At 39.9% G+C, this 13,176-nt stretch overlaps 1 protein-coding gene across 2 annotated transcripts in view; it reads left to right on the top strand.

Moving 5' to 3' along the window:
• Nucleotides 1–13,176, top strand: part of COL25A1 (collagen type XXV alpha 1 chain) — a 305,159-nt gene that overhangs the window by 199,838 nt on the left and 92,145 nt on the right. For both annotated transcript variants that reach the window (XM_084517246.1, XM_084517245.1), the window contains 2 exons: nt 3,745–3,771; nt 3,937–3,963. In XM_084517246.1, the coding sequence (XP_084373372.1) occupies nt 3,745–3,771; nt 3,937–3,963 (54 nt within the window). The remainder of the gene's footprint in view (nt 1–3,744; nt 3,772–3,936; nt 3,964–13,176) is intronic.

Raw genomic sequence — 13,176 nt, 5'->3', positions numbered from 1 at the left:
AGGACAGGTAATCTTCAGAAAGCCCTGCCTGGAGAAATTAGGACAACATTTCATTGAAATATGTGATCATCTCAACAACAACACAAAATGTCTGGGTGTGGATTATACTTTCATAGAATCATAGAATATCCCGAGTTGGAAGGGACCCATAAGGATTATCAAGTCCAACTACTGGCACCGCACAGGTCTAACCAAAAGTTTAGACCATGTGCCTAAGTGCACAGTCCAATCACTTCTTAAATTCAGACAGGCTTGGTGCAGTGACTACGTCCCTGGGGAGTCTGTTCCTGTGTGCAACCACCCTCTCGGTGAAGAACCTCTTCCTGGTGTCCAGCCTAAACCTCCCCTGCCTCAGCTTAACACCATTCCCATGGGTCCTATCACTGGTGATTATGGAGAACAGGTCAGCGCCTGCCCCTCCACTCCCCCTTGGGAGGAAGTTGTAGACTGCAATGAGGTCCCTCTCAGCCTCCTCTTCTCCAGGCTGAACAGGCCCATTGATCTCAGCTGTTCGTCATACGTCTTCCTCTCTAGGCCCTTCACTACCTTCGTCGCCCTCCTCTGACACTCTCCAACAGTTTAATGTCCTTCTTGTACTGTGGTGCCCAGAACTGCACACAGTACTCGAGGTGAGGCCGAACCAGTGCAGAGCAGAGCGGGGCAATCACCTCCCTTGACCGCCTAGCGATGCCGTGCTTGGTGCACCCCAGGACACGGTTGGCCCTCCTGGCTGCCAGGGCACACTGCTGGCTCACATTCAACTTGTTGTCAACCACAACCCCCAGATCCCTCTCTTCTAGGCTGCTCTCCAGCATCTCATCGCCCAGTCTGTATGTATAGCCAGGGTTGCCCCATCCCAGGCACAAGACCTGGCACTTTTTTGTTAAACTTCATGTGGCTGGTGATCGCTCAGCTCTCCAATCTGTCCAGGTCTCTCTGTAAGGCCTTTCCACCCTCAGCCAAGTCCACAACTCCTCCAAGTTTGGTGTCGTCAGCAAATTTGCTCAGAACACCTTCTAGTCCTACATCCAAATCATTTATAAAAACATTGAAGAGGACTGGCCCTAAAATGGAGCCCTGAGGTACCCCACTAGTGACCATCCGCCAGCCAGGTGTGGCCCCATTTACCACAACTCTTTGAGCCCTGCCCGTCAGCCAATTGCTCACCCGTCATATGATGTTTTTGTTTAGCTTTACGCTGGACATTTTGTCCAGTAGAATCCTATGGGAAACTGTGTCAAAAGACTTGCTGAAGTCCAGAAAGACCACATCAGCTGGTTTCCCTTGATCAACTAGATGGGTGATCTTATCATAAAAGAAAATCAAATTTGTATAGGCAGAACCTATCCCTCATGAACCCATGTTGTCTGGGACCAAAGACTGCATTGACCCCACATGCGCTTCAGTAACTTCAAGGATCAAACAAAATGTCTGGGTGTGCATTATACTTTCAGAGATCTCTTAGAAGGAAAATCTGCAGGGGATGGATACACAAGGGCTACCTTTGCAGGTGGAGACAGCTAAGCATATTGCCACAGTGGTACAGGTCTAGCAGTTCACCAATCTACTGGTGTGGTTCAGCCTTGTTTCTGTCCCATTGAGCTAGCTGGGGCAGTCTTTGGCATCTTATTTTGTACTGGCTGGCAAGGCAGTGGCAGGCATGCCCCAGGACAGCTGTGAGCCCATACTCTCAGCATGCAGGAGTACCCTTGGGCGTAAGAACAGCACCGAGCATCTGGATGAAGACAGTAACATCTGCCATGATCGCAGCAAGATCCAAAAGCCAACATCTGTCTGCAGTCTCAGTCATGTCATGTTATCTATAATTTCATGCCTGAGATCCAAGAAATAGGATTCTGACTGTAGCAGATGGGGGTCATGCTATTTGTAGTTTGCAGCCAGTAAGATATTCAGAGCCTGTAATGGTTTGATAATTGAAGGAGATAGAACAGCCACAGCCCTCTGCTTGTGCTCAGTGTTCACCATAAAAAAAAAGCAGTAACAGCCAGCACGGAGTGATTTTTAGTTCTTCCTATTCCACACTTAGTGTTAACAATGGTGTGAGTGTACAAATTCGGTAGCTTGGTAGCACATATGTGTGTTTTAAAATGAGCCTGTTGAAAATGATCTCTGCTGTAATGTCATGTCCAAGTAAGCACAGGGTGCCTCTAGCTAGCTGTGGACTATGTTGTACGTGTTTTCCAGTATGTGTACATATATTATATATTTGTATATATATATATAAACCTGTGCATTGGAGAGGGGCAATATGGGATCACGTATGAGAAAAATAATAATAATGTAGAGACCATAAAGATACAGCAAGGTTGTATCCAGTTATTTTGCTTCATCCCTTTCTGAAGAGGCCAAGTTCATGCAGGAGAACAGAAAGGGGACAGGGATCATAGTGAGTGGTGCACGTGGTTTCCACTCAGCCTACAGCAAGCACTGCCCTTCCTACAGGGGATGCAGGAGGCCAGGTAGAAGACTTGCTCCCATGTCCTCTGCAGCAGGTAGAAGAAGTGGCAGACTGTGGAAGGGGAGGCGTATGCTTTAATTCCTTGAAAGATTCAGCTGCAGGGGCTCTTCTCTGAGATGCATCAGAAACCCTTAAAAATAAACAGAAAATTGTCTACAATAGGAATTCTCAGACATGTGGTTGATCACATCTTTAATACATGGCAGACTGACCTTCCCCGCATTTGCATTTACATGGGCCACATGAATTTTTACAAATGAAAACTGTGAAATGGCCCAAACATGCTCAGCTCAGTAACCTCGGTTATTTCTAATTGTGTTGCTGGTAGCAACGCAATTTGTTCTACATGCAGCACATATACATGCACACACAGTGCTCTTTCTGTTATAATAGTGGACCCTGCCAGCTTGGATGGCTCCTTCTCTGTTTCCAGCTGCTTTCATACATACCTCAGGTCCTTCTTTGTAATGGAACACCTGCATAGCTTTCAGAAAGCTGGAGGTAGAGTCTGCACTGTGTAAGGAACCAGTTCTCTGCAGACCTCAAGCATTTTTATTCACGAGCCACTAATCTGAAAACTACTGTTTTAGAAAACCTGCTGGTAGCTTTCTGGAAGGTGCCTAAAAGAAATAAAAATAGTAAAGGACCTTGCTGTTTTGTGGTACTGTCACCTTACAGTTTGTCTCGTGGTAAGTAACAATCAATATTACTTCTGCAAAATCATGTTACACAAATTTCTCATAAAAGAGCTTATTTTACCTAAAAAGAGCAAGCTTGAGACTAAACATCAATTTCGGTGTTTCCAAAGATAGGAATGAAAGCACTACTTTTAGATTCCCTGATCCATTTTTCTTTGGCAATATAAGCTAAGAAGGGTGCCAAAATAAATGGCAGATTTATAAGCTTGTGAATTTATTAACTGCACTTGAAAAGAAGTTTTACAGGATTAGAAAACATTTTTTATCTGATAGGAGATAAACTGTTGCTCCTAGCTGAAATCAATAGAAATTTTGCCATATCAGGCATAGTTTTGCTTGTCGGAGTAGTCTGATTTAGCACATGGAGTGAGCAAACTATTCAAGGAATAGCTGCACTGTGACTATTATTATTACTGTGAAGAAGCTGTCTCTGGAATATCCCTGGTATTTGGTATGAAAATTTATAAGGGCATACTTTGTTATGAAGAAATCCCAGGTTTGCTCAGACCTCTTTCTGCAGTGTCGCAGACTTCATCAATTTTAAATCTTTGTTTCTTTTTCTTTCAGGGCCCTCCTGGTCCAAAAGGCGAGAAGGTAAGTTGATGTACGGGTGACACTTCCAAGGTCAATGGAAAGCCGTTGCAGCATGAACTAAAGACACAGTTTGTATTGACACAGTGTAATGTTAGATTATGTACGAGAGCTGGGTAGCACACAGATGCTGTGTTAAACCTATCATCTCATCTTTCCACTTTGCAGGGAGATCAAGGTGATCAGGGCCCTCGGGTAAGCATCTTAAAAAAAATGTTACACTTCCCCTTCGCTGAGTAGGCAATTAGTCCTTAGTGCAAAACTAAATTAAATACACTGTCTGAGCTAATTATGCTTATTAGCTGCATTTACCCTGCATGTTGAAGTCAGTGTCTGCAGGACAGTAATACTGAACGTGACCAGATAGTGTCTGAGAAGACTTAAGTAACAATAGTAAGTAATGCTTTAAAATATAAAATTTCCCTTGTGGGTGGAAGCAGGTTTCAGTGATTTTGCTCTGCTATATAAAAGCTTTCCTAACCAAACCTTTCAGTTTCCCCAGCAATGTTTTCACGCCTTGCATGGGCTCCCACAATGCAGAGGGTCAGTGGATTTATAAGAAATGTAGTTCTAGATTTCACATAAAATATACCTATCATTTAGTAAAGTGTAAACAAATACTTATGCATGTACTAGCTCTTTTTCATGATATGTATTTATTATTTTTTTAATAATAACAATATTATGACTTAAACATGTCCAGACAGACAGAACATGGTTTAGATGTGGAAACATAAAGATTGTTTTAATTTTTAAATATCATGTTCATTTTAACAGAAATAAAGAGTAATACAGGGGTGAATTAGGCTGTGCCAGTTCATTGTTCTTTACATCTGTGCTTCATTAGAAGAAATTTGGTTACATTGTTTTAACGATACAATGACTTTCTTCTTTAGTTGCATATTTGGTGCGTATTTCCATTGATATTTTTTTTTCTGCCAAATAAGCAGAATATTTTGAATTTGTGATGTTATTTTATTATTTCTTCTCACTTTATTTTTTTTTCCCCTAGTCAGTAAAATTATTTAAAGTCATAACATAGTTATCTATTGGAATTTGGTGTTGGTGCTATCAGCATTGTACTACCTCCAGGGTTCAATTACTGTTGTGTCCTGCTTTACCAAGACATGTCCCATGTATTGGAAGGCAGTAGAGTCCTCTCTGGACCATACAGATCATGGTTATGGCTATGTTGGTAGCCATATTATGGTGCTGTTAAATCAAGTGCTGCTAAGAACCAAAAAATACCCAACCTAAGGAATTTACATTTAAGGACATTATGACGTTATTTGTGTAGTAGGGGCTGCCAATTGAGGCTATCTGAATACAGGAGAGGAATTGAATGAGGTCAGCAGAAGAGAGGAAGAACTGGTGAACAGCACCTTATTGAATGTTTAGGTATTTTTTCCAGTCTTGCTGGTTTTCCCTCTTTTGCTGAAGTGGGCTTGAGTGTGTTCTACAGCAGCTTCTATTTTTCTGCTTCTTTTTTATTCCCCCCCCTCCATGTACTTCATGAGCAGTAAGTACTACGATGCCTCTGACCACTTTGTGTCTCATAGTACAGCATTTCTCTCTTTTGATGACTGTTTTCAGGGTGAATCTTGCTGTGCCACGGGATTTACAATGTAATTAATGGAAATTACGTGTGTCAGACAGTCATGCACCAAATGAAACCAAACCCATTTAAACCTGGTTGGTTACCTTTATGTATAGTTTTCCACCTATGTCAAATAAATGTTTTTGGAGGTGATACCATACTCTGAAGTGTGGTACCTGTAGGTGACCCTGGAATGAAGTCAGCATTTGGATTCAACAAGTTTGCAAACAGATTGGATAAAATGTCTGAAAGTGTTGGACATTTTAAAGCTAATTCAACTTTTAGAGACATAGAGCTTGAAGCTTATTTGTGATATTTTTACATATTGTTTGAGACTAGCACTTAGTTTAATAAAGATTTTATTGTTCCAAGTTATTTTTATGATTTGGAAATTTTACAATGATCCTTTATTCTTTTTTATAGCTGCTTTCTTTTCTCCTGGTATTTTCAGGAACTAAAAGAAAACCACTTAGTAAAAGAAATCCATATAAATTGTGGAGACTCTCCAGGTCAAGGTGGGACCTTAAGCTCTTAAAATCCTGCTGAAATTAAAAGAAAAAGCATTTAAGAAACAAAAAAATAATTTATTTCTGTCCCTGCATATACCATTTCAGGTTTTCTTTCTGGGTCTTTACATTTTGAGAGATTCTTCTTTCTGAAATCTCAAAACTTCTTATTTTATGGTCCCTGGAGACGATGAGTATATACTGAACTTATCTAAGATTCAGGTTTACTTGAAAATATCTTCAGTAAATTAAAGCAGTAGGAACTTGATTTTCCAAGTACTGCCGGGAAACTTATATTTTCAGAATAACAGGTCTGAATATTTTTTTTTTTTTTTTTTTTTGGAAGAAGAAGAATCTGCAAGGTTTTCTTAGGTATTCAGAAGTAATTTGTTGACCAGTCTCCTTCATTTTACAGAGTTGGAGTAAGAGCTCAGGTTCATAATGCCATGTGGCCTAATCCACTTATGTCCATGTGTAAGCAAAAACAACATTCCAGTTGTGTGGATGATGTAGAAGTTCATGCTCCGAGAGTGAGCTTGAGCAGCAGATTAATTTGTGCTTTGATCTCATGAGACCACAGATAAAGCGAGTGCATTCAGCAGTCCTGATCTTATTTGAAAAAATGCCTTTTTTATTTCTTATCTTTAGACATTTTTATATCAGATATCTTCTCACTACTTCAGTGTACTGGTAGACTGAACATTTAGGTCAAATGCAGAACTAGCTTTCCTCAATACCAGTTAAGATACACAAATGTTAGTAAGTCTTTTAGATGCTTTTCTTTTTGCAGAGGACATGGCTTTGTGACGTGTCCATGCAGATTTGCATTACTGTACTGAGCCATGGCAAAATAAAAAATGACGGTTCTTAGCCTTTGGGCTATTAGAATAAATGCTGATGTCAATCCATTGCTTTGTTCTAGTTGCTCAGCTGCTCTATCCCAGCTTTAAAAAGCCTAAGACTTTAAAAAGTCCTTCCATAATGGAAGGACTGCAGACTATATGTGTTCTGAGTAGAGATTGTACCCTGATTAATGGAAATAGATGTTCAGAGGTGAATATTTGGGAGTGAAGCAACTCGTACTGTGTCTTAAGTGGTCTGTTGTTGTCCTTCTGTAAATGATATAATAAATATCTTCTGTCCTTTACTTCACATGCATGAGAGATCAGGTCTAGAAATCAAGGGCTAGCAGCTGGCTTTAAATTGGTTTTGGTCTAGGTACAGTGAGAAGCTCCCCAGAAGCCATATTGAAGTATTTTCATGAAATTACTTTCTCCTTTTGGTATGTTTAAGTAAATTTTCCTAGCTGCTGGCTTTGCACAAAATTGATAACATCTCTCAGACTTCTTCAGCAGAAGAGATTAAGTCCTAGAAAAGAAAGGTATTCAGAAGTTTATTTTACTGTATTAACCTTTATTGACTTGAAGATGAAACAGGTTCTTTATATACTGTTAAACCAGTTGGGCTCTGGTAGTGATATAGTCTTTTAGTCTTTTCTATTTAACCCTGTCCTCTTCCCTGTTTACTTTTAATATATTTACTCTTTATTTGCCGCCCACTAAAAAGAGGAATCACTGCTTTGCAACATAAATTTTGCAGGTTCTACTCTTCTGTGTTGGAAAACTATTTAAAATTTGTCTAATATAGACAGACATAGGCCTGAAAGCAGACTACTTACTGAATTAAATACAAGTATATGTGTATATATAATGTAAGTACAGGCTATGAAGTATTGCTTCACTTGTTATATTATGTACACCACATTTATAAGCTGTCCCATATCAAAGGGAAATTGAAGCTATATAAGAAATGCATTTTGAACTGATCTTTTCTTAAAAAAAAAAAAAAAAAAAAAAAAAAAGGTAATTAATTAGGCTTGTTTTTAATGTGCATGTATATTATCCTTAGTTAATATGTTTCTAAGTATATATAGACAATATTTTGGGACTTTTTCTGCGCTTACTGACAAAATGGAAAACCTTTATTGACATCAATAAAATTAGTTCTTCATTCATAAATCAGAAAATACTAGTTACAGAGTTACATAAATCATGTTCACCTTCTTTTAAAGCTATCTTATTTTGTCTTATTTTTCATTTGAGAGTTGGCACATTTTTTTTAGAAGGGAACAGGTCTGCTTCACAAAACAGTAGAACATAAATTAATCTGACTTATTGGGAGTCTTGCTTTTGGTGATGCCAATTTTTGAGGCATTGCTAACTGTAGCAAATGCAGGTAAATCAGTTTTATAAATAGGAAGCTTTGTTCAAATCAAACAATACATGCAGCTGATTTGTATCCTCATCTTGTCAAAGCAAATGTATAATATTATAGTCAGAATGTTATTTTAATATAATTTTGCATAACTTAAGCCTATTCTGTCAGTGTCTTGGTAATGTTTGATTATATCCTCCTCAATGTTCCTCACAGTTTTTTCTATAAATACTGCTCAATAATTTTATCTGCCTTAATAGAGGGACTGCTCAGCTTTCTTTAGCATAAATTAGTGTTGTCCCCAGCTGTTTTTCTTTCCTAATTAAATATTCTTTGGTTTCCTTTATATGAATATGCTGTCAAAAGCTGCAACAAATGTGATGATATAGTGATGGTGATATAAAAAATATTCCTATGATGGTGATATAAACAATATTCCTATGTGTGTATAAAAGAATGTTTTCTGTTTTTCTGTGTGTTACTTAAAACATAATTCACACAGCACTGCTTTCAAATCATGCTTTACTAATACGACTACCCATGCAGTTATTTTTTTCTTGCCCAATGTGTACAATCATATTATATTTCTAGTTCTAAACTATATCTAACCACTGTTTTGAATTATACTCCTAATGTGCCTCCTAATGTTCAGTGTAAGGACACTGAACAAAAACTTACATGATGTCTTCTGTTAACATAAGTTTCACTGAAGCAGCCTCCTCGAGAAAATTTGCCTGTAAGCAGTTAATTCTGAGGCTTTGTTTACTTATCTGTTAAAAGACAATAGGGGTATTTACCTGGTCCATTCTTGGGAGTAATTATCTGTTCTAATTCACCAGTTTTAGCTGGTCATGGCTCCACTGTTTTCCATTAAGCTGAAGGGCAGGGTAACAAATTGGAGTGAAGTTAGCAAAGAACTGAGATTGCACTGGCTGCCCACATTGCCTGGAGCACTGGGACACTCAGACTTGAGATGCCATTCACAGGAGAATTCTCTTGGCAGTGGATGATGCTCCAGGGCCCAGCTATGCCTTTGATGTCCTGCTCATGAGGTACCGCTGGGGAATGCAGAACAGCTGTGACACTAGAGAGTGCCACATACCTGCTTCCAAGATGAGGATGTTGTCATTCCCATCTTAAGAGCTAGGCAGTGCGTGTCTTCACTCACCACCCGTCAGTTTGCATCTTGCCCCTTTTTAGTAATGCCAGAGGAATGGTGAGGAAGGAAGTCTCTGGACATCCTGTTCCTTTTTCTACAGCCCTGTCCCGTGACTGAGAAAACATTATGTAGGCGTTTCATCTCAGACAGCAGCTGTCCTGTAAAATACTACAGTACTGAACACTTGAGTTAGAGCAATCAAATTTAAAAAGAAACATGATAAGACATGACAGAAGTTTATTGCTGTGAGGACCAACTTGGTTTTGGGGCAGACCAACCCATCTTAGATTGAACAGGGTGTTTCCTACCAGTTTCAGTGAGAGCAGGTATGACTTCAGGAAGGATATTTTCTGTAGGTCAGATTGCGGTCACTCATCAGAACTTGTAACTGAGTTGTGTGGAGAAGTTATTTGCCTCACTGAAAATTCATCTAATACTAGGACTAAAATAGAACTAAAAAAGTGCTGGCTTTTCCCAGTTTTGTTCATTTGGAGTGCAGTGTCAGTCAGAGTTCACAATGAAAGTACAGAGGTCACTATGGAAAATAACACTTTTTTTATAATGACCATTTCTAGTCAGACACAGCTTGTGCTGGTTCTTAAACATTGCATTTTTATTATTTTAATACAAAATCTGAATTGTTACACAATATATTCAAATCATAACTCCTTGCCGAGTGATTGCCTAAGTGAAAAAAATATCCTGGATATTTTTTGTGGTGCACTGTTTTAGTTAGCAGCATTACTGATGGAGAAAGCAGCAGTTATGATAAAAGGGATTATATAAAAGAGCTCCCACTGAGAGTCCATGGCACTGTACAGGGTGATACCAAACACTGTGTTCCCCAGGGCAGGTACAATAATTAGCTGCAGGACTGGCACTCAGTCTGAGGGATTAATTAGAACTGGAGGTGGTGTTGGGGGAGGGAAAGCAGCCATAAAGAGTGTCAGGATCACTCTGGCCTGAAGCCTGTGTGATTTGATGTGAAATAGCAGCAGCTGGCTGTAACCTTAGGAAGTGCAAGTGAACAGCAGGTGGTAATTCCTGTCTCATTTACCATGTCTTCACAGGAACATGTAAGCTTGTGCAGCTTGGGTTTATTGGCAGGTCAGAAGGAAAATCCTAAGGAGGACTGTGACATTTACTGTGCTAAGCAAATGCAGTAGTCCAGAGGGTGTGTATGCAGTGCAGTATAAAACCACTAACGTAACATTTGTTGTTATACCTGCCAATCAACAAGGTTATGATAACCTTGTAGTCTTGGCCTTGGATAGACCAATGCGTAAAACTGAGTGTACTATGAAATGCCTAGGACCGCTAGTGGGAATGGCATCTTTGGAGACTGTGATGGATGTCAGAGGAAAATTATTTCATCTGAGTAGGAAATCAGAGGCAATGATGTGAGGTTCTGCCATCCTTCAGTGTTCTCTGTGTCTGTTGTATGGGAATGAGTAGGCTTTACCTGTGTTTCCAGGCAGGTAAGCAGGACACTGCATAATATGGTCACAGGCCTGTTAGCTTCCACCTAGCATCATTTTTTGCTTGGAGTTTGGGCAAAAATTACAGCGGGTTGTGCAACAAATGTGTTAATGTAGAAATTGTAACCAGCTAGTGTTTCAGGGTAAGCTTGAGTTGCTGTCAGCAGTAGAATTTAGTGGGCCAGTGGTCGCTGTTGATCATTGTAGTGTTTTGTACTCTGTGAGGGCCTCCCAGGGTGTAGAACAAGAGCCCTTCCTATGTGCAGTTGAAGAATCAAACCAAATAAAGAGAAAATTGAGTAACTTTGAATCCATCGTTGAGAACAACTTTAGATAGAGAAAAAATAAAACAGATCTAGGGGATATTTGAGGCTATATTTATAGCAGAGTGACAGGAAAGGAAGAGAACTCATGTTGTGGGAAGGATAGATCTTTTTATGCCTTTTTTGAAGCTCATTGTTTGCCAACATTATCCTTCATGGATGCCAGAAGATGCAGTGCCTTCTAAAGCCTCCCACGCATGCAAAAACTATGCACTTGTTATAATTTCTTTGCTGGGTTCCACTTAATACTCCTGTATTTCTGGCCTTCTCTTGAAGTGCATGTTGCATATGGGGAGACGATCTAGGTCCAAGCCAGCACTGCATTTTTCTGACCATTAGAGAGAGATCAGACCTAATGCATTCAGCTCTGGGCCCCCCAGCACAAAAATAACATGGAAGTATGAGGATGAGTCCAGAGTAGGGCAAGGAGGATGATCAAAGGGCTAGAGCACCTCTCCTTTGAAGACAGGCTGCAGGAGTTATAGTTGTTCCGCCTGGAGAAGAGAAGGCCCTGGGCAGACCTTACAGCAGCCTTCCAGTACCTAAAAGGGGCCTAATGGAAAGCTGGGGAGGGACTCTTGCCAGGGAGTGGAGTGATAGGATAATGGCTTTAAACTACAGGAGGGTAGTTTTAGATGAGATATAAGGAGGAAATTCTTCACTGTGAGGGCAGTGAGGCACTGGAACAGGTTGCACAGAGAAGTTGTGGGTGCCCCATCCCTGGAGCTGTTCAAGGCCAGGCTGGATGGGGCTTTGGATGGGATATGGTCTGGTGGGAGGTGTCCCTGCCCATGGCACAGGATTGGAACTGTATGATTTTTAAGGTCCCTTCCAACCCAAACCATTCTATAATTCCATGAAATTGTCTCCTTTGGACAAAAGAAAGATGGCTTTTTCCCACTTGAGAACATGTTGGAAAAGGTTGTTGCTGAAGAGGGGATGGGTTCTCTTTCTCATAAGGTAAGCAGAAACCTGAGGTGCTGATAACTACTCTTGAACTTGCCTGTGTGGTATTGGGAAGCATTGGGAATGGACTGTGAAGTGCTCTATGGAAGTGTTCCTGTGTGGAGTTATACAAAACTTTCAAAACTCTTTCTTTTATTCTCAGCAAGATTTTTAAAATCAAAACTGTATTTTCAGAGTATCTCCTTTCATAATTATTTTCTCTTTTCTTTGTATTCAACATGAAATAAATGTAATAATGAGATTTAGTTTTCCCTTTTTTTCTCCAAAATGTCAAATTGAAATTATGCTACATATAGTGGTAACTATGAAAATAACCATGTAGTAATCCTAAAGGCTAATGAATAAGAATGAACTGGTTAAAAGATTTTCTGGTAATCCCCTTTTTAATAAATGAGATTTTAAATATATTGCATGCTGCTTAAATTTTAGATCTTTTGTAGGTTTCTTGTTTGTACTCATTTCCATTACATGGGTATTGTAGTTTTATCTAGCAGAGGAACGAACCATGGGCACAGCAGGACTAATGAGTCACAGATGTAAAGATTCTGGCACATTACCATCTAATAATTTCTTAAATTTATATTCCATAATAAGATAAATGAATATTTGATACATCTGTTTTCTAAATGATGTATCATTCCTGTCTTAGCAGTGTTTCGGGAATGAGTCTCTTAAAATGTTTGGTGGCTTAGCCTTTTTTGGTTTTGTTTTCTTTTTATTTGTTTCTAAAGAGGAGATTTCAGGTCACCAACCAATGCAGTTAGCCACACCCCGTTCCAAAGTGGGATGGTTGGTTAAACTGCCTCTGACTTGCTGGGATCCACTTGCAGGGTCTCAGCTTCCTCTTATCTCACAGCACATCAAGACCAAAGTTGCTTAATGCATCTCAAAGGCACTAGTGAAGGACGTGTTGTACACATCAGAATATAACTCTGCTTTTTCTTTTTTTTTCCCCCTTTGGAAAGACCAATATGATCTTTGTGAACCAGAGGATCTTTGTTGTCATTGCAGGTGGAGATGCACAGAGCAAATACTTGTAATGATGACTCTGCTGCAGCTATCAGGCTGCTCTTTCCTGTTGGTGCTTTCCACGAGGCCAGCTGGGCTGCAGGGGGCTCATGCACCATGGCTGCCCCATGGCTCTGTGGGCTGCACCATCAGGGCT

The sequence above is a fragment of the Aythya ferina genome, assembly GCF_964211825.1.
Source record: "Aythya ferina genome assembly, chromosome: 4".
Taxonomy (NCBI): Eukaryota; Metazoa; Chordata; class Aves; order Anseriformes; family Anatidae; genus Aythya; species Aythya ferina.
The sequence above is the reverse complement of the archived record's forward strand: the minus strand, read 5'-3'. Positions and strand labels throughout refer to the sequence as shown.